Source organism: Micromesistius poutassou (assembly GCF_964030765.1).
Source record: "Micromesistius poutassou genome assembly, chromosome: 10".
NCBI lineage: Eukaryota > Metazoa > Chordata > Actinopteri > Gadiformes > Gadidae > Micromesistius > Micromesistius poutassou.
The window spans coordinates 14,230,298-14,255,726 of NC_140280.1; the positions used below are offsets into that span (position 1 = coordinate 14,230,298).

Here is a 25,429-nt window from a genome sequence, read left to right on the forward strand (position 1 = left end):
AACGGATTGGAGGGTTTAACTTTTATCCCATCTCTGGCTTACTCTCTTTCCCTTGGAATTCCAGCCTCTCTCGCTCACGCTGTCTCCCTCAAACACACTTCAGGGTAGGCTTGAACTCCTGACCCAGCCGTACTTATTAAAGTGGCTCTAATGTGTTGACCTGGGTAACTCCCTGCCATCCTCCTCCAGTCATTTACAATTGACTTCTATCTCCTGTGCATTCCAACCCCCTGTCTCCTTCTGCCCCGGCAGGGAAACTTGGGAATGACGGGAATTAAACTGGCCAATTAAGAGCTGGCAGGTGGCAGGCTTCAAACTGCTTCTCGTTGGGAGGTTTGGAAAGAAAAAGTTTCAACCGAGACCGAGAACAGCTCGCCAAAACGTCAGACCTACGGCCTCGCGCTTGCATGCCGTCCAAAATCAAGAAAGCGAGGTGGATGAGCAAACATTTTGGAAGTCAAAGGAAAATAAGCTCTAACTGTAACAACCAAATCTGAAGCGCAATCGGGGGCCGTTGTGTATAATTTGTCACATTTTTCTGTATTTTCTCCCGACCGTTCTTTTTTTTTTTTTTTCCTTCACGCATCGTAAATCCAAAGAAAGCCTTTTCTTCACGCTTTTCTTTCTAGTGTTCAAGTCTGGCACACTTTATTCAGTAGTACGGGAGGTCCCGTTTGATTTGACCCTACTCCTGGTCACTTTCAGCGCTGCGTCGTCAGAGGTGAGGCGGCCGCCGTCCGCCGCAGTGACTGCTGTTGTAAGATTTATTTCACTGTATTGTTGTAACTGTCCAGCGTCTTACACACATGTCAAGTGCTCACACGCGTTCCCAGACGTAACGACCCTCAGGACCTGGCAAACGTCCATACTGACGCTCCGACATTTTAATTCCCCCCCCCCCCCCCCCCCCCCCCCCCGCCCCCGCCCCAGCCACATCCCTTCTTACAGTTGGAGGTTCTTACAAGTGGAATGCTCTCTGCCGTTAAATAAAAGTTTTATTTAAGCAATATCACACGAGAGGGAGTGCTGTTGTACTGTATATCAGCACGGCTGTGATTCGGTCGTAGGCACGAGGCCGCAGGCCGAGTGCCGCAGATAATCACACCGTGCTGATATACAGTACAACAGCACAACCTCGAGTGTGATATTGCTTTTATACAACAGTGCTACGAGCACATTTTATTAGTTAACAGTAATAAGAAACAAGAGATTATGATTTGTTTGTTTAGTAATCATTTATTCGGCTCCGCCAACAAAAATAGTTCCGCAACTGAAGGGAGACTAGGCTGTTGCCAGGCAACACATATACAGTACATAAACATTCCTAGACACAAGCTCGCTACTCTATTATATGATGTATCCAGGCCTCTTTCCTTCCCTTCGTCCTCCTCCGAGTCTGATGATGACCATTCATAGTTCAAATCAAATGTTATTTTTGGAAATATGTCCATCTTTACCGTGCAAAGTTTGCCACAATCTAAGATAGGCTATTTAACAGCTGATGTAACGTTAGCTAATAACGGTTATTAGAACGCCCGTACAGCGGAGTGATTATGTCTGTGAAAAGTCCCAGTGCTGTTATACTGTATATCAGCACTATGGAATGTCTCGTTGTCCAATCAAATTGCTCGGTTGGGACCGGTCGGAACTAACTGTTGTATAAATATATATATATATATATATATATATAAGGCAGCAATCGAGCTCCAAGCAGACTCGTCATGGAAAACCGCTGGGAATATAGCATTCCTTATTATGTTACGTGTTCTGCAGGAGAATATGCGCATGAGAATAAGTAGAGGACTTTGTTGTGTGCATCTCTGTAAGGAATAAATCCTATTAGCCAAACCAAAAGCTAAATAAATTGACCTGGTATGTCGGGCACTCGACTGGAAACAAGAAACCAGAGACCCACCCCCTTTCATCTCTTAAAAGATAAAAGATGTCGCGTGATCAATATGAAAATAAAAGAAAAGACTTCCAAGGCCTAAAATTGTATATGGTATTTGTAATAAGAAATACAATGCTGCATTCTTATGAGGCAGGGACATGACTTGCTTTTCAAAGCTCATTCTGATGCCTTCCATGTGGGACTGAGTAGATGCTCGTTAAAGATGGGTTACTGGGATGACTCTAAAGCGGTGTGACCAGCCACAGTCTGTCTCCAGATGATAATGAAGGCATATTGTGAGCATTGTTCCGAAAATGGCAGAAGTGGTGAACCCTCGTCGGAATCGATACAGCAGAGCCAATTATCGTCGGGAGCTTGTCCACCCCTGCGGCGGTGGATCCGGCACACCGCACCAAAACCGTACTCTCCTGTGTGTCCAATCAGGCGGCCCTTTCAGACATCACATCCCACATGTTCAGGTTTTAGGAGTCAAAGGCCGGGAAATGAGTGAGGCTACGCACCACTGCCATGTTCCATATGATTTCCTCCCTCCTCAAAATCGAATTGGGGTTTCCTTAACCTTGTCGTTCCACTCTGCTCTATCAGGATGCTTTGTCTCGCTCCCATTGCCTTGACCACAGTATGGTTCTTATTAATTGAATGAACAGTTTATGGTTGCTTTGCTAACCGCCATGCATAGCAACATTGAGCCGGGCTTTTGTAGAACTCACATCATTGACTAATGGAGAGTGTTTGGAGGTTGTTTTTTTTGTTATTGTGGTTTACTGAAAACATTAATCTCTTGAATGCACTCCTTTGGTTAAGACTGGGCTCGTCATCCTGCAGTGGCGTGGGCAGTTGACGCCGCAGATGGGATACAGTGCGACATATGGCTTCCCCGACAGAAAGCGCTGGTCTGGCTGACTAGTTACCTCAGCTGGCGGGCTGACGGGCTGGGTCCAGGACCGGCTGGAAACCTGGGTGGGAGAAAGGAGCCGGGAGTCTCTCGCTGGCTGGGTTGTCTTTGATGTGAGCGATACGAGGGGAGCTTGGAAGGCACAACGACGGCAGCAAAAGGCTCCTCCTTTGATGTGACCGAAGCAAAACACTGCTTTTGTTTAGGGCTTATTTTATGAGGTTGGGGGGGTTTGGTCTGTGGAGAGACTATTTGGGGTACCATTCATGATAAATAATAGGGTGACTTTGAATTAGTTTGTACGATATCAAGACTCCCCAAAGATTGTGCAAGTGTAACGGGAAAAAAAAGGCTTTTAACACTGAACCAGCACCAGAATTAAACTTTAATCCATTGCAACTACGAGCATTGGATGGGTCTTAGTCTAGTTGTGCGGGTGGCCCTTGTTCGCTCCCTGCCCTTCAAACCTGAGCCCCCACGGACCCACCCGTGTTACTAGCAGGCCTCTTCGCAGGGGGGCACAGATGCCAAAACCACCAACTTTGCATTTACAACACACAAATGAGTTGTAGTTGTTGAGACTGTGCATAAGGAAAAACAAGAGGCCTCTCCTCTAAAGCCTGCCAGGTGTCGTGTTCAATCACTCGTCCCCCAGGCTAGACGGTGGTTAAACACGCTTGTGGCCCTGGCTACAAGGCTTTTATGAGTTGATGTTGGGGGCAAAAACAATTAGTTTTCAATCACTTAGCCCGCAGGGTTAGTAATCGTGTAGGATGTCCATTACTGGTAATTAAAACCACAAAGCTTAACGTAAGCAGGGGAGGCCTCCTTCTGTGATTCCCGATGGCCTCGCTTGTAGCTACTTTGTCTCAAATATGGTTATTGCACATGTACACTATGCTCCGCGGGCACACTGCCATCTCTGTGGTTTTTAGCGGACGACAAAGTGCTCTGGGCTATTAAAAGTGGCAACCGTGGCTCCATAAAACTAGGCTGTGACTCATGGTGAAGCCCAGTGCGTGGACTAGCTGCTGGAGGTGGCAGTATGTGGAACAGTAGCTGGCAGGGCCGTTCTGGAAAAGAGCACTTGGGAGAGCTGGGAGGTGCATGATGTAGACATACAAATACCAGTTGATTCAATTTCATTTGATATATTTAGAGCCATGCATCAAGTGATGAGACTCCTAAATAATTGTTATTTTATTGTACTGGTATTTGCCTGACTTTCATTCTCTGCTCCTTCTCTGTATTCCCGTTTCTCTTCTCGATCCTGTTTGAATTCCCATCTTATTGATATAACCTCTCTCCCCCCGTGACAACGCTTCCTTGCGGAGCCTAATAATCTGCAGGGACTGTGAGAAGACAGTCTTCCAACAATAGGACTGTGAGAAGACTGAGCCCAGTGTGGCCATTATCTCATGTGATTGTCCTTCAATAGATACCATATGTAGCAGACACAAGGCACAGAGAAGAGGAACACTATGGGGCTATTGCTCCACCAATATCTCTGTGGAACACAAAAGCCATGGCTAGTGGAGTCAAGGACTTTATTAGGCCCCTGAGACCATTATTTTAAATGGTCTTATACTGGTTAGAGTTTTCAATGTTTTTGCAGATATGTTGATATTGAGATAGTTAATTCCATGTGGGCTATGGTAGGGATTGACATATTGTCAGAAGAAAAAAGGATTACGACTATTAGCCCCATTTTTGCGGGTAATGTTCTTCCAGGGTCAATATTGTACTTTTGTCCCGATCATTTCCTCCATCAACAGTGATATGTATAAAGAACATCCAAAAGGAGATGTGTTGTTATGGGTTACCTCACCTCATTGAACCATGTCTTCAGCCAGCATCATGGCTACCTGCCTAGCAATACTTGCTTCTCTGGAGCTCAGCAGGGCTGGCCCTGAGCCATCCTCGGCTTGGAGACATGTGTGCTTGTAGAGGTTGTGGAGGGCCAGTAGGGGGTGCTCATCCCTCTGGCCTATGTACTATCCACAAGGCCCCAGGGACGGGAGAGAGACAGGGAATATGTCCCGTCGAAGAGCAAAGTCTCTCGGGTAAGATGCTAAACCGATGTCCTGACTCACTGTGGTCACTAAAGATCCCACAGCGCTCATTGCAAGAGTAGGGGGGTCATGCCCCAGTGTCCTGCCTCTTGTTCCAGCATGGCCCCCTAAGCATCACCCGCTCTCTAGTTGGATAGTTTCATCATTCCTCCCCTCCAGCGTGATAGGCAGTGTGTGTTGAGAGTTCTGGCGCATACTGGCAGCCGGTGCTACACACTGGTACTCCTGGAGGTTTTCATTACCCCCCTCCCCTAACACACCCACACACACTATGTATATGCACTTTTGTTCTTTTGAATATTGCAATTAATATTATTATTATTATTCTTATTATTATTAATGCATCAATATGTATTTCTTAGATCCTGGAAACCTGGTATCATTTCATGAGTGCAGTGCCAAATGTGCAGGCTATTGAGCTTGGCAAATGTTCTGATTGGTATCGGAGTAAATATGAATCCATACCAAAAATAAAGCAGGACTTACAAACAACAAGGGAGGTTGTCATGCCAAGCAGGTTTTCCTTTTTCCATCTTTCTGAGAAGTGGCACACTTTTAGAAATGACTATTCCAAATTCCCCCTAGAATCATCCTGTGTCTCTTGGTTCGTCTGGGCCAAGGCTTGCGGTCCATGACTCAACCCTGAAAACCAGTCTAGAGAACATGCCAGAAAAAGAAGGGAAGAAATGGCCGTTGCGTCTCCAGTTTTTCGCCCTAAACAACAACAACACACCTCCTCATGGCCAAGTGCCTCTGCCTAAACCGTGCCCTAACAAACAGGCCCTGTGTTCAGCAATCATAATACATCCCTCTGTGTGTTGTTTGTATATCTGAACCCTGGACCACGGCTCCTCTGGTCACAGCTTCTAACACTACCCCAAGACAGCCAAACCTGGAAGGGATCAGGCCTGCACAGCCGTCCCACTAACGTCTGCATCCTTCCATGGAGGCAGCATCCGTTTTCCATTTACGGTCCAGGAACATTATATGTTAAAACACATAATGGATGAGACGGAGAGCGGGGGTAGGGGGGGGGTAAGGAGTCCCTTTGTCAACATGGTAAAAAAAAAAAGTGAGCATTGAGCATTGAGCATTTACCTCTCACAGGAAGAGCGGAAAGGACCAATGAGGGAACAAGGTTCCGTCGAGGCCTTAAGCGTGTCTGTTTTTGTTTTAGCCTGGTAAAATATAGCCCTAAGCTAAAGGCTCCAAGTGTCAGCTTCCATATGGAAACAAGTAGAACATGTAATCGTCCCCTCACATCTACTACAAGGTGGGTCGTGGACCTGGACACCACACAATGTGGTTCATGTTTGAATGCCATTAGGGTGCCGCTTACGCAACAGGGCCTCCACTCCCGACACCAGAGTGTGCATTACGGTGTGCGTTCGTTTACTGTATTTATCACATTTCAAGCACAGGATTATTTCTGGCAGGGGGGTGAGTGGGTTAAATGGAGAATGATATGCAGTGCATCGCTTGTTAGCAGCCATAGAGAGTCGGCCTCACTCGACTTATGGTTGTCTGGCCTCGCGCACATTTCACTGATTAATAGGAGAATAAGATTATCCTATTTGACTGCGTACAGGATCGACTCGATTGGATGGATTCATTTCAGCATGCTTGTGTGATACTGATAAGACATAGTGTTTACTGCAGTAAGCTGCTGCATTAGATAGTGCGGGTTCTTGGCTTCGCAGAGGACCTGGATGTACAGTATCTGGGTCTTTTATTTCTGAGTACATAACGGCAAAGTCACTGTTGCCTTGAGAGGGAACTGGCTTGTATTATATAAACATTGCAAATGTAAACTTTTCATCAGTGGTAATGTTGCTATATCACATAACAACATACAGTGGTCATTTGTCACATAACAAACAGCGGTAATGTTGCTATATCACATAACAGCAAACAGCGGTAATGTTGCTATATCACATCAACAAACAGTGGTAATGTTGCTATATCACGTAACAACATACAGTGGTCATTGGACTGTCACATAACAAACAGCGGTAATGTTGCTATATCACATAACAGCAAACAGTGGTAATGTTGCTATGCAACCACACCAATGTGCGTGTTATGTTTTGATCTATTAATTTTCACATCAATCACATCAATACAACTTAATTTTGTACATAAAATAACATAATGGTTTTACAGGTATGCAGGAATCTATTTAAAGTTTCAAATTGGCATCCTCACCCCTTTCATTACCTCTAAATGCCATTCAACAATATCATTACTGTGGTGCCACCATTCTAAAGGCATTTCAAAGTAAGCAACATTTTGATGGTTGCTAGGTGATAGATTATAGTCAACAATGTCTTGAGACATGATCAGCTATGAAACCACCTGCAGCACATTTCTGTCCTGCTTGCTAATGCGGGTAGGATAATGGACAACCCGTAGCAGAGGATGAGATGTGTCATTGGCTTGTTGCCCAATGACGCCGGCATCATAGCTGTTGTGCTATTCTTGTTTTGCCGTAAACGGCGTTGGCAACAAGTTCCCATTCATTTATGCGTCTCTCTATTACCAGCTAACTATTGACCCACGCCAGTTGCGACTCACTCCTCATCCCGCCCATGGATTCCATAGCCTCTCAGCCTGTGTGCTCCCGGTTTCCATAACAACCCTCTGTTGCTGGCGACACCATGCGTCCAGTGCCACTTATGGGCCACTCTTGGTGAAACCAGTTTACAACCAGAAGTGGGAGAACCCTTTTCCATAGTGCCCATAAACTGATAATGCACGTCTAGTCGTTTTTTAGGGGATTCCTTGTGGGCCGAGGCAACTCATGTGGTTCTGTGTGAGCCCAACATTCACCGCCACGCATCCTTTTACAGTTTTTGTTTACCCTGTGAAACAGAACCAATGTTTGTTTCCCAATGGATTTAAGGAAGGGGTAGCCTCAGGCTTCTCGGGCTATTGGCCAGCACTTATCATTCTTAAGAGGTTCTCTGTGACTGCCCTTATGTCACTGCTGTGTGGCTTCCAGTTTAGTGCATGTGTACACAGCGGGCCTGTCAGTATTCTGCCATTCAGCCCCAGAGACTTTATGGGAATTCCTCTGGACAGCCACCTATGACTTTATGAAACACTTAAATTCATTTAATTGAATTTCCACGTTTTTTGGAGGTTGGTAGTTTGGGTTTTGTCTGTCACCGCAAAGAGGTACTGGGGAGCTGGTTCCCCCTTAATATATGGGTGGACGCAAAGACGTGTGTGTGTGTGTGTGTGTGTGTGTGTGTGTGTGTGTGTGTGTGTGTGTGTGTGTGTGTGTGTGTGTGTGTGTGTGTGTGTGTGTGTGTGTGTGTGTGTGTGTGTGTGTGTTTCATTGGTTATTTGAGCCATGGACACTTTTTTTTCTGACTATTAGGAAGTCAGAATTGCATGATTGATTGTGACCCAGTAGCTTGAACTACGTTTCATTTCAATTATTTCTAGGAATGAAGTTGGCCATTTTTACATCAACCTGTGAACAAAAAATGGATACATAGATTGATACGTACGAGAAGTATGTTTAATACCTATTGGTGTTCATTCCTTATGATAATTACGACCTAATTAGAATGTGTTTGTCAGTGCTTGTACAGCCTAAGAAAATGGGAATTGTCTGGTGTGTACAGGAATACTTGGCTGCTCCTCTCGATCATTGACTTAATAGCCGGCCTGCAGTTTCCAGCTGGTTGGAATTTTGAGCCAGGGGCCTATTTGTTTGGAGTCAGCTCTACTGTGTCTTAGACCACGGTTTGAAAGCCCACACAGAGCCCTTTAATATCCCGCTCAGTTACAGATAACCCTGCTTTCTCTAGTGCATCCTCTTCAAAAGGCATGCCCATATAGTAATATCTAAAGAGTGACGTGCAGAATAAGTGCCGGATAAATTGTGGGAAAGATGAAAGGCCTCCCGGCAGGTCATGACCGGGTAATTAAGATTATCTATCTCATCTTATCATAACTGTGTCATAACGTGTTAAAATGGCAAAACCTACAACATTTCATTGTTGAATTCCGTTTCTCCCACGCGTGTACAGAAGAAATTGAATCGACTCACAAAGACAAGATTTATTGAGCTGCTTAGCAGATTTTTTTTTGGTCTTTTCCTTTTGATGAGGGTCTGGCCGAGGTTAGCTCTGCTGCAACTCAAGTCATGTAAACCAGCAGAAGGACGGCTCCAAATATATTTTATGTCAACTGTTTTGGCCAAACTGATTTTTCTTGTTAATTCATCAAAACCCTGGGTGCTGTCATACGGTCGCTCTGGGCAGAGCGGTTGCGTCATCGGCAAAGACATTTATTCCGCCTCAATGAAATGAAACAGCTCTTGGAATAAAACAATGCTGGCCCCATCTGGTCGAAAATATCAACCGTCCTGGCTCAGCAGCACCCTCTCTGCTTTCAATGTGGATCTCGTTACGGCCTCTTGGGTCACCAATCGCCAGGCTTTTCATCTGACTTCACACACACACACACACACACACACACACACACACACACACACACACACACACACACACACACACACACACGTACACGTACACGCACACAGAGCTCTTTGCCAGGACTCATCCCTCAAGAAAGAATGAAAATGATTTTCAGTCTTTTATTTTTTCCTCCCCAACGTTTAACTCTCAAAATGTCAGCCCCCCCCCTCCCCCCCACCTCTCTCTTCGGTCAAGTAGGATCTCACCTAATTACGTGCGGGTGTCTCTTTATCAACCCTGATGTCAGTCTTCATTACCGCTGGCAGGGTGAGAGGATAAGAATGGCCGGCTGGAGGCCTCACTGTCATCTCATGGCGGTTAGCTGCTCTGCCGCGGCCGGGCCCTCTTGGTTTTTATTAATGAAGCGTCTGTGATGAGCACCGGCCCCTTGTTCCTCGGCCTGCATAATGGTTTCACGGTTATTGAAAGAGGAGGGGATAAGTGGCTAATGAAAGCAGCGGTTAAATAAACACAGGCTTGTGTTAAAAGGAAGCACATAGGGAGGGCTGTTTTCTTTATTTATTTTTGGACTGTTTTCCGGGCTTTTTTTCGGTCTTTGAGAGTAATTGGAGTAGGCTGTGGTTCAGAATTAGAATAATCTTTGTTTTTTTTTTGCAGAATTTCGCAGTCCTAAGGTTATGAGGCTTGAACAAAGTAAGACAAGGTAACAAGGTGTAAGGAGAGGATCAAATGTTATATTATCGTAGCAGTTTGCAGGAAAGTATAGGTGTGTGTGTGGTTGCTACAACACTTGCTCAGAATTATTTAAAGGTATTTATTTTTAGAGACAGCAAAAGAGAGATAAGTGTGGTGGTAACGGAAGCAAAGCTATAAAAACTTCTCGTCTAAAGATAATTATAAACTTTATCTTCAACCAACACACGCACCTCCATAAAATAAAATCTGAAATTGTATGGCTAACTGCCGCATAGTTTTAATGCATGCATTTTAACGCATTCCATGACAAAAACAGTTGCTCTTGATGTGAGACGCATGTCACTGTTGACGTTATCGCCATGGAAACCCGTCGTTTTAAGGTGAAACATGTTTGCGCCGGAATAATTAGCGCTCTCTCCTCTGCAGTTACCCGAACAATGCAAAGTCTAAATATAAACGGAAGCACATGTGCTGTAATTGTACAGCATTATGTCAATGCGTGTTCGCTTTTACAGTGTTTGTCCTTTCAGCCACACTGCTGCAGTCGTAAGCTCATCCGTTCCGCTAGAGTGAGGGGGGCAAAGTGTCTTTCCTGAGCTGTGGGAAATCAGTGGCTGGAGAACACCACCTCTCAGCAACCCTGCTATGAATTATATGCAGCACCTCTGTCGACAAGGGGGTCTGCTCTATTTTCTACATGTGCCGCCATAACTCAGCTAATGCACCACCCTGCCGTTATTATTGGATCTAGTCCGCTTGCAATGCAAAACCAAACACTCTGGTCATGGACGTGTTGCAAAGTTTGGAGGATATTCACAGGTGAAAACTTTCTGTGATTAATAAAGAAAGCTTGTTTATCTGCACTGGTGGTCATTTGACATTTTCAATTATAACTGTTAAATGGTTTCAATGGTCATTCCTCTGTTCTGTTGGGTTTTAATTCCACTGCACTTTAACAAAAACATTACTTACAAAACTCCTCCAAAAATATTACGAGCTGTGATGGAAGTGTGGGGTATTTTTCCTTTCAATTTTTAATTAAACTACAGACCTAGGACATTCACATGAATTGTGAATACTAAAAAAGCCTTACTGTTTCCCCTAATGGGAATTCAAAGTTGTACAATTATTTATTGTGTTAAGTAGTGCCCAAAATGTATCAGCTGTAAATCCCCTACTTGTTAGTCTTTTTTGAAAATTCCCATTCCATATAGACGTGGACAATTTCTTGTTCCCAGGTGGCCCACCTCCAACTCATTAAGCTGTTATAAACCACACACGGAACCTCCCAGTCCTTTCCTTGCGCTGAATTAATGGAACAATCTTGATAGCTGTCCTAAGAAGGCTGGGGAAAGAGAGGGAGTCTAAGGGCACGTTTCCTGAGTTTAAAAGAACAATACCGACTTGTTTTGTTTTTTCATTTATCATTCAATTCATGTATTTTCCCATGGCTTGCTTTGTTTCCCCCCCCCCCCCCCCCTAAAAAGGATTAGTTACGTTTTTCGATAATCCATTTTGACTTCTTTTTTTTTTTCCTAACAGAAAAAAAGAGATAAATCCTTCTAAGGCTCTTGCCGTGGTGCTCCATGACGTAGGAAGATAAAATGAATCTTCATAAGCAGGCCTACACCTCGCCTGCATCAGTGTCAGCTCAGGGAGAACCAATATAACAGGGTTCTCTTGTCTGCCCATGCCGGGATTTGTTAGGCTGGATTTGTGGTGCAGTCTGGATCGGGGAATGTATTGTACGGCTCTGAGCAGAGATTAATAAAAAAATGAATCTAATGCTCTAAGATAGGCAAGCAAACTCAGAGCTTTGAGTTATTATTAAATATGTACAGTTCCTAGGTTCAGACCAAGGTAAACTTGGGATTGCTTTTGATCTCATAACATTTTGTCTCTTCGGAGATGAGGGCTTCTTGATTCGCTTCAGAAATTAATAATGCACACAGCATGGGAGTTTTGATCGTCCATCGTTTAGTGTTTTCTAAAGGACATGAAATATGATAGAAATTACATTGTTTCATAAGACACACAACTGAAGTATTGCATGATAAACCATTGTACAGGTTACCTTCTGATTCTCATCCATCATACGCAAATTCCTTCCTCCTTTGGATTATTATTATTTCTGCAGCCAAAGATCCGAGTACGTTTGCAATGCAGAGAAGGTTTTTATGTCCTTAACACTGAGCAGGGTCACAGTTGAACAAACCCAGATGACCAGGGAATGCTAAAAGCCCTCCAAAGTAAACCGGACACAGCCTATAGTCTTCCATACCGTGTGACAGGTTTTAATTTGATACTCCAGGGGTGATGGAAAAGGAAACTCAGGGGCTCTTGTCCTACATTGTACTGTTATGCTAGTCTCGCCTTTAATCACTGTAACAATTAGAATCAACCCACTCTTGTACTATGAGTTGTAAACCCCCCCCATTGAATTACAAACACATTACACACAACAATTAGATATTTGTCCTTGAGTTGCCATTTTTCCAATTCATTTTCTTCAATTGAGTGTTTTTGTACAGCCTCTTTAAGTCACCTCCAACTCATTTTCCCCATATAAATCCGATTTATATCTCTTCCATGAAGAACAAAACCATTTTGATCGGTTTTATTTAACACATTTACTGCTTCATTCATCTGGTATTGTCATATCAAAACAGCTTGAGCTTTGTACTCTCCAAAGTATCAAATGGCCTCTGACATCTCCCCAGATTATATTGAAAGTAGCTGAAAAATACTTGGTATTGTCATAAAAAATATTCCTCACACACAGACAGAAAGACTTGCACTTTTACCGCGCACATTTGAAAAGGCTCCAGGTTACTAGGCGATGGGGAGGAATGCACGTGGTGTGCAATCCCAGGCTTTCCCTATGACCTTTGACCCCCGAGTGATACCAATACAAAAACCAAGTCGTAAAGCCTCCCATGAAATGAAAAGGAGAAAACGGAAAAGCAACAATGTGCCCATTGAGAGGAAGTGAGGCAGACTGAGAGAACATGTGGTCAGCTCAAGGCCAAGATGGGCACCTGACCACACAATATATATATTCACTTCACCTCGCCACAAGTTTTCCTACAGAACTTGTTGAAATTCGACACAGGCTTAAGAAAATAATAACTTTCCCCAGTGATGCCAAAAAAGCTGCTTCCAAATAATAAACGGACTGATCAGGACTTGGCTCAGATCCGACTAACGTTCTAATGGTTATGTTTGGCAGTGTCATTCAAAAGGCATGTAAAATTGGACTTCTTGTTTATTTTTATGCATTTATTTAGTATCATTTCTAGTAATCCATACATGCCAAATAGGACCATCATGCCTACACTGGCGTCATGCGGCTTCTATTCCCTCCCAGGGACCGGTCACACGTAGCGTGTTTACCCCGTTGTGCTCCATTTGCCATGTAGACTGTGAAACATTGTGGCTTTCTTCAAAAGCCAGCAGTGTATGCTTTGAGTTTGAAACTTCAAAGTCTAGCATTAGCATATCCTCCTAGGTTTGGCCCATCTAAACGCTACTTCTGAGGGCTGCCGGTGGCCCGATGAGGAGGATTGATGATGGTGCTGCACGCCCACAATGCTAACAGGAAGTCGACCTTGCTGTTGTGACTTCACCGCCAGGGTCATGCCGAGTGTCAAATTACTTGACCGTAATAGAGTGGCTCTAGTGTTACATCGGTTGAGGGTCATTAGGCCTAAGGGGCTAACCCACTTTTAGGACTGATGGCTCTTCCAATAGGTGTCACTATAGCACACCAGTACCATTGGCTTCTATCAGTTCAGCAGCCTGCACGCAATCACAACACCAATATATAAGGGCCACCAAGCCCCTCAACTTGTCCCCTTGCTGTGAATTGGGTCAGCGGGGAATAACACTGGTTCCTAACAACCGGTTGTCCCTCTAACTTAATTTCCCATTCATCTTACAAAACCTTTCACCTAATTATGTAAATCTGTTGACTGAATTTGGCGGCAATACGATACTGAAGAATTAGTAACGACCTGCAAAGCAAGGGAGGAATGTGTTTTAAATTAGAGGTGTACTTGGGCCTCGCTCGCGCTCTGTTGTGTGCACCAGACCTGTGTTGCATTACTTTGTTGCAGGGAACGTAGAGTTGAGAATGTCAGTAGTGGGAGAAAGGATGGAGTGGAGTTTTGACGTAAAGGGAGTAGTAGAGTATTTTGTCTAGTTTCAAAATGGGCCGTTTTGAAATATCAACTGCAACATCAGACCATAGAGGATATTGGATTTTGCCTTGTAGCCAGAGGCCAAGCAAACTACATGTTCAGGTAGTGGCCATCGATCTGCTTAACCATAGCAACGGCATTAAGGGACCCGACAGGAGGCAATAGCATTAAACCAAACAGCTTCTCATTTTCAACTTATCTTAGTTTTAAGTGAAAGGACCACAAGACTTTATGCATTGTAAATTCAGTGTAGACCAAGTTAAACAAACACATTTTACAGAGGCTTAGCAAGTGACATCTACATCTATCAATTCAATCGTTTCAACTCGTTTGCCAATAACAATTCATGTAGAGGCAGCTATGATAATTATGTAATATTATTAATACGTCTTGCAATTTATGCCACATGTCAAAATAGACAGGGAATTCTTCGGAGACAGAAATGCAGAAAGATGTTGTTTTGTCTTGTTTAGAAACCCCTCTTTTCTCAGCTTCGTTTCAGCACACAATGATAATGACTGTGGCATTTTATTCTTCGCCAGGAAACTGCTCAAAGCTAGCGTATTTATGTTTCTGTTTTGGTGCATCAGATGTCCATAAACAGACTTGTGCAACGTTTAGGTCTCACTATGTATATGTTGTGAGACACATGAAACGCTGTGGTCATTAATCAAGTTGATTTCCATATTCCTTCCTGGACAACATGATTATTGCGCTTTATGCGCCAAGAAATGTAGCATTCAACCTATCACAGCGCCAAACACATAATTACCCATGGCAAAACAGAAGACCAAGACATTAATGGATGACTAGGGACAATTGCTCCACAAGCCAACAAACTGTTGAAAGCTAGCTCTGCTCTGTGTTGTATACACATGCTTGGTTTTGAATAGATACAATATACAGCTATGATATCAATGTAATTGTTGGGAAAATATGAATAAATCACGTGTGAATAAATAACTACCAATTTTAAAGAAATTATAAAAATGACATTGAATCTGCCTCAATGAATTGTTTGCTGCTTGATTTGTATAAAATGGTTGAAAATAAAGTAGCCAGCTGTCAAATGCCAGGCATAGGTTATTGAGATACTCTATCTCACAAATCTGACTTTCGATTAATAATCTTAAATGTGCACATGAGCTCAAATCTGGGTGAACAGGGCACTTCACTTTCTGTCACTTAATTTAGTTTTGACCAATTATGAATTATTACAGGAAACACAAACTCGGCCAACATTGTAAAACAGTTGCTACAAAGGCTTCAACACCTTGTAGCCTGACCACTGTAGAAATACCCCTTCTGAAAGCTTAATCCATTCACGCAAATGAATAAACCGTCTCCTTCAAATTGTTCTGCTGTAACAGAGTAGGACTGCTGTTTGAACATTATGAGCTGAGGTTTAGCTCTAAACTAGTTTTACGTCTCTTCTTGTCAAAACGTATAGTATAATGAAGTATAATGTAACAGGTCATTGGCCTTTCCCTTTGTTTCTTTAACAGAGATGCACCTCCGTTTTGCTACTGTCATTTCATTTCAAGATAATTCTTGTACATTTATATCTATGACTCAATCACGGTAATCTAAAATGACAAATGCTTGAAACATTGTCAGTGGCAGGCAACGTTCCCAGCTGGGATTTTCTGTTCATGTTTTCAATGTATAGACCTGTAGAGACCTACGTCTGTGTCCACCATATGATTTTGGCTATGAAACCCAGTTTCCGGATTCCTGCACAGGGACATGGAAAGCAGTACACCTGGCTAAGCCCTTTTCTTAGCAATCAGACACAGAACCTAATAGGTCCCCTGATTATCCTCTCTCGGGATAAGCTAAGACCCATGTACCTGGTCTATTCTGTACAGCGGTGGGCAATTGCACTCTTGATTGTAAATCGCATTGAAATAACGGCTGACATGGACAGGATGCGCAAAAGTTTGATTTTTGGAGAATTCTGACCCGTTGACATGCTTGAAACCGAACCCTCAGGAGGAAAACGTCAGTGGTCGCCCGTCTCCGCGCCATCCCCCGTTTCCATTTAACATGGACGGACCAGCGCTTGTCAAACGAGGCTAATAACCAACACTTTCTGAGCTGTTGTGACTTCTCTGCTGACAAGCCCACAGAACTCCCAGCGAACAAAACAAAGAGCCCAGGAGGAGCCAACACTGCGTTATTAGCGATGGGCTCCGAAAGGCCCTGGGGCCGGTCCAGCTCAGTGGCCCCCGGCCTGAGGGTGATTGGTTCTGACAAATACGGGGAAACAGTAATACGTGGCATGAGCCTCGTTGTGTTTGTTTAGCCACTCCACAGAGCTCAGTGAGAGCACACAGGTTTTGTCAAATGATGGGTGGCATGTACTGTAAACCAATGGGTTCCTGCTGGCGCTAGTCAGCTGTGGTATGTTTACGTGTGGTCAGGGACCCAGTGGATTGGCAGGGCCCGCGATGTACACAATCCAACATTCTTCTGGCTCTTTGTGATGGGGGCGGGGGGGGGGGGGGGGGCGGTGAGGATGCAACCCAGATCTCTTAGTCAACGCCGCTTGATTGCAGACTTCTTATTTTACACGTACGTGTACACAACAGATGTGCACATTTCTAGCGCCCCCGTCCAAAGGCTTTTTAAGTGTGCACCTCAGTCGGTTTGGGTGAATGGTCCAGGGTATACAGGGAGGGGCCGAGCACAAAGGTGTGCACAGCGACAGGGAACCCTGGCTGGATCTATTTCAGCAGGCATCATGAGAAAGAGACCCACCGGGGCCCCCCCATTTCCCTCCCTGCCTGCTCTGGCGCGGCCCTCTCGCCTTACAGCCGCCATCAATGGGCCCTGGGAATTTCTCGCCACAATCTGTTTAGTTCGATTACAAAGAGCCCTGTGGCTAGGTTGAAGTGGACTTCCATACCGTGTACATGAGCACGCAACCTGGCCCAGCGAGCATTCGTTCGGGGAGATGCGTGGAAGGGAAATGTGTAATGACAAGCTGTCTCATGTGGTCTGATTGGGAGCAATTTGTATGATTTCACCAGTGGTTGTTGATACAGAGGGGCTCCACATTTGTTGTGTATGTTATGCGCTCGGAATTATCCAAGTATTAACTTCTCATGTAGCCTCGATTTTTCTCTGGATGAGTCTCATTCCTCCTCAAACCCGTTTTTGTTTTTCACCTCTGTCAAAAAGTGACACAAACCCAAACAACTAATTGGGATCAGAGGAGGGAACTGCAGCCTCCCACTGAGCTATTTGTTTTCTAACTCACGTTGCAGATCCCTCACAAGTAATCCGCCATTTCAACTTCTCGTACGACTTTGCCCGAGCCTGGTTTTCCAAGCTGACGCGCACCAAACACATTGATGTTTGACTGTTTGTCTCGCACAACCTGCGAACAAGAGGGCGACTGTTTCAGCGGTTTGCTTTCTCGACAGCTAATGAAAAGGATACAGGTCTTCCTGCTCCTCGGGCTCTGAGCAACACCCACGTAGCACCACCAGAGCCCAGCACCACTCGCCCTCCCCCCCCTGACTGACTGGTCTGCTCCGAGTCATGAAACGAAGGTGGTTTCCACCAGGGAGGCCAGACCAGCGCATGAATATTGATAGTCTGGCAGGCTGAGCTCTTGGTCACCCTCGGGCACTCCGCAGCCCGCCATCCATCCAAACATTCTGGATGTGTTTAATACTGTTGATTACAATAAAGTATATCGGAGCCGCGTGGCGTAGTTAGCCCCATGCCTGTGATGGTGCTGACGCTGCCAACACGACACTTAGCTTAAGTGTTAGTGGCGCAAAGTGGCAGAGATTTGGCTAACGCTTGACAAAGAGAAGGCCTATTGTGTATTGGTCCGGGATGTGAAAGAAGGAGAATAAATGAAGACCATGAGAAGACCATAGCGCAAATATTTTCCTGATAGCGTCTTGGGGCCAGCCGCAATCCTTTCCCTGTGCCTCTGAACATGCACGTGTGTGGCTCGCGAGAACATCCCAGGCACCTTATCCCTAACAGCATTTCCAGATTTCCTCTTTGGGACAGCCCAATGATGTCACCTCTCACCTTGTCTTTATCCCCGTCCTGTCTTTTAACCCTTAAAACTTGTTCAGGGAATACAATACTGAGGATACGCATAAATACACACTTGGGCCCTCTCTGTCTCGCTCTCTCTCATCGCTCGCTTTCTCTCGCTCTCCTACCCCGTTGCGATCATTTAAGGATTTTATCTTACAAGCAGCAATGTGAACATCCCCCACACACACACACACACACACACACACACACACACACACACACACACACCTTCCTATCATGTGGCCCTGCAGCAAGAGACATCAGAAGATCTATTAACTCCTTGACTTGGCTCCATGGCTCGCCTTAAAAAAAACAAAAAAAAAATCACACGGTCTAGTGTATATAGTCTCACTTTTCCCAAGACATAATATTTACGTTGTTTGTGCATGATTCATATGGGCTAAATAACTTGTTGAGACTTCCGTGGGATTCTCTCCTAGCCCTTATACGGCGGAGTCCGTTCCCCCTTCAGACCGCTGGTACTATTGCTGTTGGCCTGTGTTGCCCGCCGCCGGCAACAGCGGGACAGGACCATGGCCGCCGCTCGGTCGGCGCGGGTTTACTCTGGGCGATGAATGCGCGTCTGTGTCGTCCTATTTCGGCTCGCTCTGTTTCAACACCCGGAGATTTGAGGTGTCACGCCGGCTCCCCACATCTGGTCTGCTTCTGAATAAAGCGCTGCTGTGCTGAAGATAGGGTGAATGATAACACCGTCGACGGTCGTGGAGCAGGGGTCCAAAGAAACAGGGGAGGCGGCACGCGACCGCAGCGCACACCCAAAGCACCCTGGGACATATTCTACCGACATGTGTATGAAGAGTCTAGTGCATGTGAACACACCTTCGTACCGCATGCACATGCGCACATGTACACGCATACACGTATGCAGCTGTTCAGATAGACTGGGATTAAAGCCCTGGCATTTAGACACACACGCACGCACATCTGGCCTTTATGTGTTCTGGCAGTTGCTTGACTGTCTGTGTCGGAGCTAACGCCACCCTTCATGGCATTAATCAGGCTTTACAAAGACCGCAATGTAGAGGAAACCAAACTGTGGACGAACTGTGATTGTGTGCCCGTTCTCCTTTTAAAAAACATTTGTCTCCCACATAAACGTGAGCAAAGAAAAATGGATACCACTGGTCCATAATGTCTCTATATATATATGTGTGTGTGTGTGTGTGTGTGTGTGTGTGTGTGTGTGTGAGTGTGAGCTGGCAGGATGTTTTAACAGTGAGAGGATAGACTTTTGGCTGTTCTGTTTCCTTCATAATCAGAATCACATGCCCCTGTCACTTCACTGTTCTAGCTATGACTGTGTATGTGTCAGTGTGTGTGTGTCTCTGTGTGTGTGTCTCTGTGTGTGCGTGCGTGCGTGCGTGTGTGTGTGTGTGTGTGTGTCCATGTCAGTCGCGGTGCCCCTGTTGTAAAGAAACCAGATGTGAGCTGGCGGGGAGAAAGTGTGTGACAGAGGGTCCTGGGAGATTGTATACGCTGAGCGTGAGGCCTGATGCACCAAGGCTGTTCGGCCATACAGAGCCCCCCGTTACCGGGGGCAGCCCGTCGCCGTGGCGCTGTTTGTTTTTGTTTTGTTTGCTCCGTTTTCTCCACCAGACTTGATTGCGACCGCAAGATAAGATAGAGGCTAAGTCGCAGCGTGTTTCCTATTTTAGGGGTTGACCTTATTGTTCGTCCATCCGTTCCTTTGCTTATTTATCAAATGACCGTCTTAACCTTGATAGAGCGCGTGGCGCTGCCCAGCTTCCCCCTCCTCCTGTCGCTCCACACACCTCACACATTAGCCCAGTCGCCTGTTATCAGGGAGGAATAACCGTTGTGTGTTCCCCGCTTGAGTTATAGTCTGATGGCGGGGGGAGAGAGAGGGGGGGGCTGATCTCACGGTGCAAAAATGTTGGACTTCAGCCCCGTCTGAGGTTTTCAACCCTTTCCGAGACGCTGACATGTCTTCACGTGGTGATACACTGCCATGTGACCGTCTTGTAGCATACAGTATAGAGTAGGAGGGGGGGGGGGGGGTTAAGATACTGCTCAATAGATGTGAACGTGTGTGTGGGTTTTAAAGCTCTTGTTTTCCCCCGCTCTCTCTCTCTCTCTCTCTCTCTCTCGCTCTCTCGCAGCTGAGATATCAGCACGGCTTATCCACTCCAGACCTGAGTCAGACGCTGCCTAACCTGAGGAACTTCCTGGAGCACGGCCTGCTGGTCAGATGGTGAGTCTCCGTGGGCAATAGTGGATGGATACACATCGCCTCGTGTCCTTATTGACTATTCACTCGCACTGGTTAAAACATTAACTCACAGATGCACCAGAGAAATCACTCTCTTTTTTTAGAGACAGAAGTTAATTGGCAGTTAATGGTTATTACTGAGTGTTCTATATTAACCTTCTGGTAAACCGTTACACATGAGTGACCAGTACAATGATACAGTTTAATTGATTCATGTTGTAACATGAACAGGTACATTTTACCTTGATGTTACTTTTAGAAATTAGCATAAATGAACTCCTCCCTGTGCCTTTCCTTTCCATTATTAAATTGATCAAACCTCTGCGATGATGTGAACAGATTCGCTCCGACTGCCAACTCATACGGGGGGGAATCTCTGGAGATCCGGTGGCTCCAGTGTCCGTTCTCTAATCAGCCACTTATTTTACAACAATCATTTCTGACCGTCCTCCAAAACGTTTCTACGCGCGCCAACGAGATGAGCGCCGGTGTCTCGGTGCGGGCCTTTGTACCACGGTGTGGAATGCTTAGATCCCACCGCTCACACTGGCTGTAGAGTCTCCTGGCCCGTGAGTAACCCTACAGTTAAACCTCGGGAGTCAGTCAGCGCCGGGCCGCCGTATAGAAGTCTAGCCTTTGATCTCTTCTCCCGGGGTCAGCAAAGGGGAAAATGTGTACTGCGCACGTTAATTGAATAACCTTTTGTTTTGAAAGGGAAGATGCCGCGCAAAGCCCGAGCGTTTTCGAATCAACCCCGTCCAAGTCCAACCCCCGAACCCCCACCTCACTCCAAATGGGAAGTGGGGGAGCCTGGAGAGAGATTAGATGAAAGCCTTGGCCCGTCTACCCCCGGTGCAAAAGGGGGAGGAGCTGTGTGTGTGTGTGTGTGTGTGTGTGTGTGTGTGTGTGTGTGTCTGTATGTGTCTGTCTGCACATCGCAGTAAAGTGAAGGTGGAAGTGCAGCAATTCCACGGCTGCTCGCCACAGCCACGCTCCCCGCTCGACGACGAGGCCTTAGGGACGGGAACAAAAGGCGCTCTGTGTTGATCCGGGAGCCTGGGCGCTCCAGGTTACCTTCCCCTTCTCCCGACTCGGTCACACTCGGACAGGAACACATGCTTCTGGTAGACGTGCGCAGGCTGGCATGCGTCCCAACTCCACGATCTGCATGTGGTTTGGATATTTGGCCCCAGAGGGGATCGAACCGGTGGCAGATCAGTCACCCAGGCTGTCTGACCGCAGTCAGACTTTTCCAAACTCTGGGGGCAACGTTGTTTTACAGCTCATACATAGTTATGTGCATTTGGAAAGGCACGCTTCACTCGAGAGCTGCAGCAGCAGCAGCGGTAAGAACCGAAAGCCTGCTGCCTTTACAAGCGCCAGGAGAAGAGGCAACACAGCCTTCTGTGGCCAGAGGCCTTTTTTAATGTACTGCTCCCAACACTGGAACCTCCTGACAAAAACACTGGTCAAGGAGATGGACCAGGATATGGTGTCGTTACAGTATTTTATTTATATATATATATATGCAGTTTTCATATCCATAACAGCCATGCATGGCTCAGGCTCAGCACATCACAGTGTAAGGAAGCGTAGGATCGCATGTGCTATTTGTACGCCTCTGTGGAGGAGGGACACGGCACGGCGGTTATATGGCAGATCTATTAAGCGAGGAAGAGAGACGAGAGAGAGAGAGAGGAGACGCTACACAAAACCTCCTGTCTTCATAAACGGAACGGTCTGGCGGGAATTAAAACAAGACAAGTCCAACATGCTCCACACACCTGCCACTCGGCGTCCTGAAGCCTGGAGCCTGGCACGGGTTCAGACGGCCCCGCGGCCCAGCCGGCACACGGAGGAGAGGGCTGAGAGGGAGGCGAGGTGTGGTGCAGAAACACAACAGAGACGCTCGCTGTCTAAGCCGCGTCTGGACATTGTGCCTCTCAAGGCCCCGAGCGGAAGGGATGAAGACGTTTTTTTCTGAACCGCGGCCAAGAGCCGTCAGTCTGTGACCGTGTTTTAGGGATTTTCGCAGCGCAGTCGGATCGGTCCCCTGTTTATATTTGTTGAGAATTAGTGCGGCCCAATTACCACGTGAAAGGTGGTGTAGGTAAGATTCGGGAGGAGTTAAGTTCCCTCCCTTCCTGCCTTTCTCTGCCATTGCGAGGTGTTGCTTTTCACGCGTCTGGGATTGACAGGCAAGATGGATTCCAGGAACCAGAGATATGAGCTGGGAGCAGGCACAGTCAACTCAAAACGGAAATTCTCGCAGCGCATTTCTCTTACTAATGGCTGTAGGGAGGCTGTCGTTTCTAACTAATTACACTCAAATAAAAGTTCATCAATCTTACCTACTGCCCCTTTTTTTTGGGCGGAGCACAAAGTAGAAATATAATGGAATGTTATTTTTAGAAGGTAAATGATGACATCATAACCTGTGGTAGTTCTTAGTCAGTGCATGATAAGAAGTAATATTCTGTGACCACAAATTGTCCGGTGAAGCATGCACAATGTGCACAATTCTTTTTTGGGGAATCAGTTATTTACTCCTCTATTAGGGAAATTGTGTGTGTGTGTGTGTGTGTGTGTGTGTGTACGGCCATGTACACATGCATGGGTGTGTCTTTCTGTACATAGTTCTTCTCCCTACGGGATGAGGCAGTAATGTAGCTCGTATATTTTCTGCAGCATACGTTCGGACGAACATGCCCCATAACTATAAATCTGACTTTACTGCGGAGTCCACTTCACAGTCCTAATATTATAGACCACTGATGTTGGCCCCATTCATCACTGATCAGCAAAAATAACAAAACCCCACTTCTGCTCCATTAACTTTTTAATATATTTTTGCTTTTTGCTTTTGATTACTCCCACAACCTGCTGCCATCATTCCATTATGTCTGACTACACCTTATTAGCAGTGATAAACGAAAGGCATGTGTCTGAATGGTAAAGGCATTGGATGTTTAAAAAAAAATGCAATGCATTGCTGTGTTGATTTACAAAACAAAAAATCAAAGACCTAAATCTGTAGGAAATCTTCCTAAAGTGGATTTAATGAAGTCATTTTAACATTGAAGGTTTCATTCAGACTATCTGAGTCAAGTCAAAACGGTGTGTCCATATCTTGTAGTGTTTGTTTTGGCCAAATATCCTGGCATCTTGCAGGGCTTTGCGCATGGAAAGTCTCTTATGTCCGTTATGCCTGCTTAGGAATGATTTTGACTTGACGTCATTCACAGGCTTTACTTTGAATATCCCCGATCTTTCTTCAGCAACAGAGAGGAGAAGCGGTCGAAAGAAATGCTCGTTTGAGGTACAACCCTGGTCTTGGCTTCGCGTGTCCGGTGTTCAGCCTGCCGATTTGGCCCGAGTCATCCATTATGCAATGGAAGCCTTGTCAGGAACATCCACCAGGGATGAGGCCCCATTTAAAAAAATGTTACGTTTTTATAGGACACGAGTCACTGGGCCGTGTAGCCCAACAGGGCACTTTGGTATCGTCGCACTTTGTTCCTCATTTACTTACATGTCGGGTGTGAATATGACCGCCACTCACTACTGGTGAAATAGTGGCCATACCTCAAAAGTAACAAGAACCTGCTGCATGAAGCCGACTCTAGTACATCTTATCAATGAACTAATTTACCATCTACTCCTAACGTCTCAGAAATGTTGGATCAGCGCTGAAGTGCGTCTTTACGTTAACTGCCTGTTGCAAATCCAGGCCATAAAGAAGTTGTATGAGCAGGCATCTGCCCTGGGTTTTCTGAGCTCAGGATCTCCGAAGCTTCCATCTCTTCCTTTACTTATTTTACACTTTTGATCTCAAAGCTGCACTTATTTGGGCCAAAAGGATGTGAGTATTACTTTAATGGATGGAAAGAAATGGTGTAACAAACAGACCCTCCAGGGAGTAATATGTTGTCATTGACACTGGGACAAATGATCAACTAAATAGCAGGTTTAATGGGGCATTGGTTACTCTGCCTCGTAAATGGTAATCGCTTCAGTGCTGTTGCCATGAGAACATCCGCTTGTCAAAAGAATAGACGTATGCCCTTTTTTATTAAACACAAAGACCTCAACAATGGTCTCCGCCTCTCTCTGATTCCCAAATGCCTGGTCGATCCTTTCCACAGTTGGAAACCTCAATTTGATTCTTCTCATTGTTCTTGACTCCTACCCACTTTATTGTGTTCTGTTTGACGTTATGACCCAGTGCTCATAATGAGCCACCGAGTTTGCAGTAAATTAAAACATTGCGTCTTTGTGGTCAAAAACATTGAGGCCGTCTTTATCACCCATTGAGTATTTTTGTGTTCTCCATCAACCGAGGTGTTGAGGAGTGTGTTTTCAATTTTCCCCTTATGCTAAATGGAGGCCCGGCCACGCTCTGTTGACTGTGGCCTCGGAACGATGTGTCATGACGGACACAAGCTGCCAAGACCAGAACACTCTGTCATCGGTTTGGCTCCGTGAAGAGGGGGCATTCCCAGAATGGCAACCCGTTGGCCTCGTGCACTGAACACAATCCTACTTGGCCGTGCAACCGTCCGGCGTTCGTCCCCTGTGATGAGCTCAAGTGGTGCGCGGGGGGGGAACGCCGCTCTTCGGGTCGCTGGCGTGGCCGCGCTGTGGTAGCCCAGAGCGCAGAGCACTCGTTCTCTTTCATCAGTCAGGTACTTTGAAGTCCACACAGGCAACCCTTGTGCTTCCTCTGCTCCTCTTGACGTCCCGCATGTGTCGGAACAAAGTCTTCACCCCGGGGTCACTGGGGTGCATGGTAGCGAGTCCCCCCCTCCCTCATCCCTCCTTCATCATGTGTTGTCGGTTGGGGATCTCTCCATCATAGGTTACCTTTTTAATCTCCTCTGCGAGCTGC

The 25,429-nt window shown here is 45.8% G+C and overlaps 1 protein-coding gene across 2 annotated transcripts in view; it reads left to right on the forward strand.

Moving 5' to 3' along the window:
- uvrag (UV radiation resistance associated gene) overlaps positions 1-25,429 on the forward strand; it is a 72,546-nt gene that overhangs the window by 42,763 nt on the left and 4,354 nt on the right. For both annotated transcript variants that reach the window (XM_084474681.1, XM_084474682.1), the window contains exon 14: positions 20,432-20,523. In XM_084474681.1, coding sequence (XP_084330807.1) covers positions 20,432-20,523 — 92 coding nt within the window. The remainder of the gene's footprint in view (positions 1-20,431; positions 20,524-25,429) is intronic.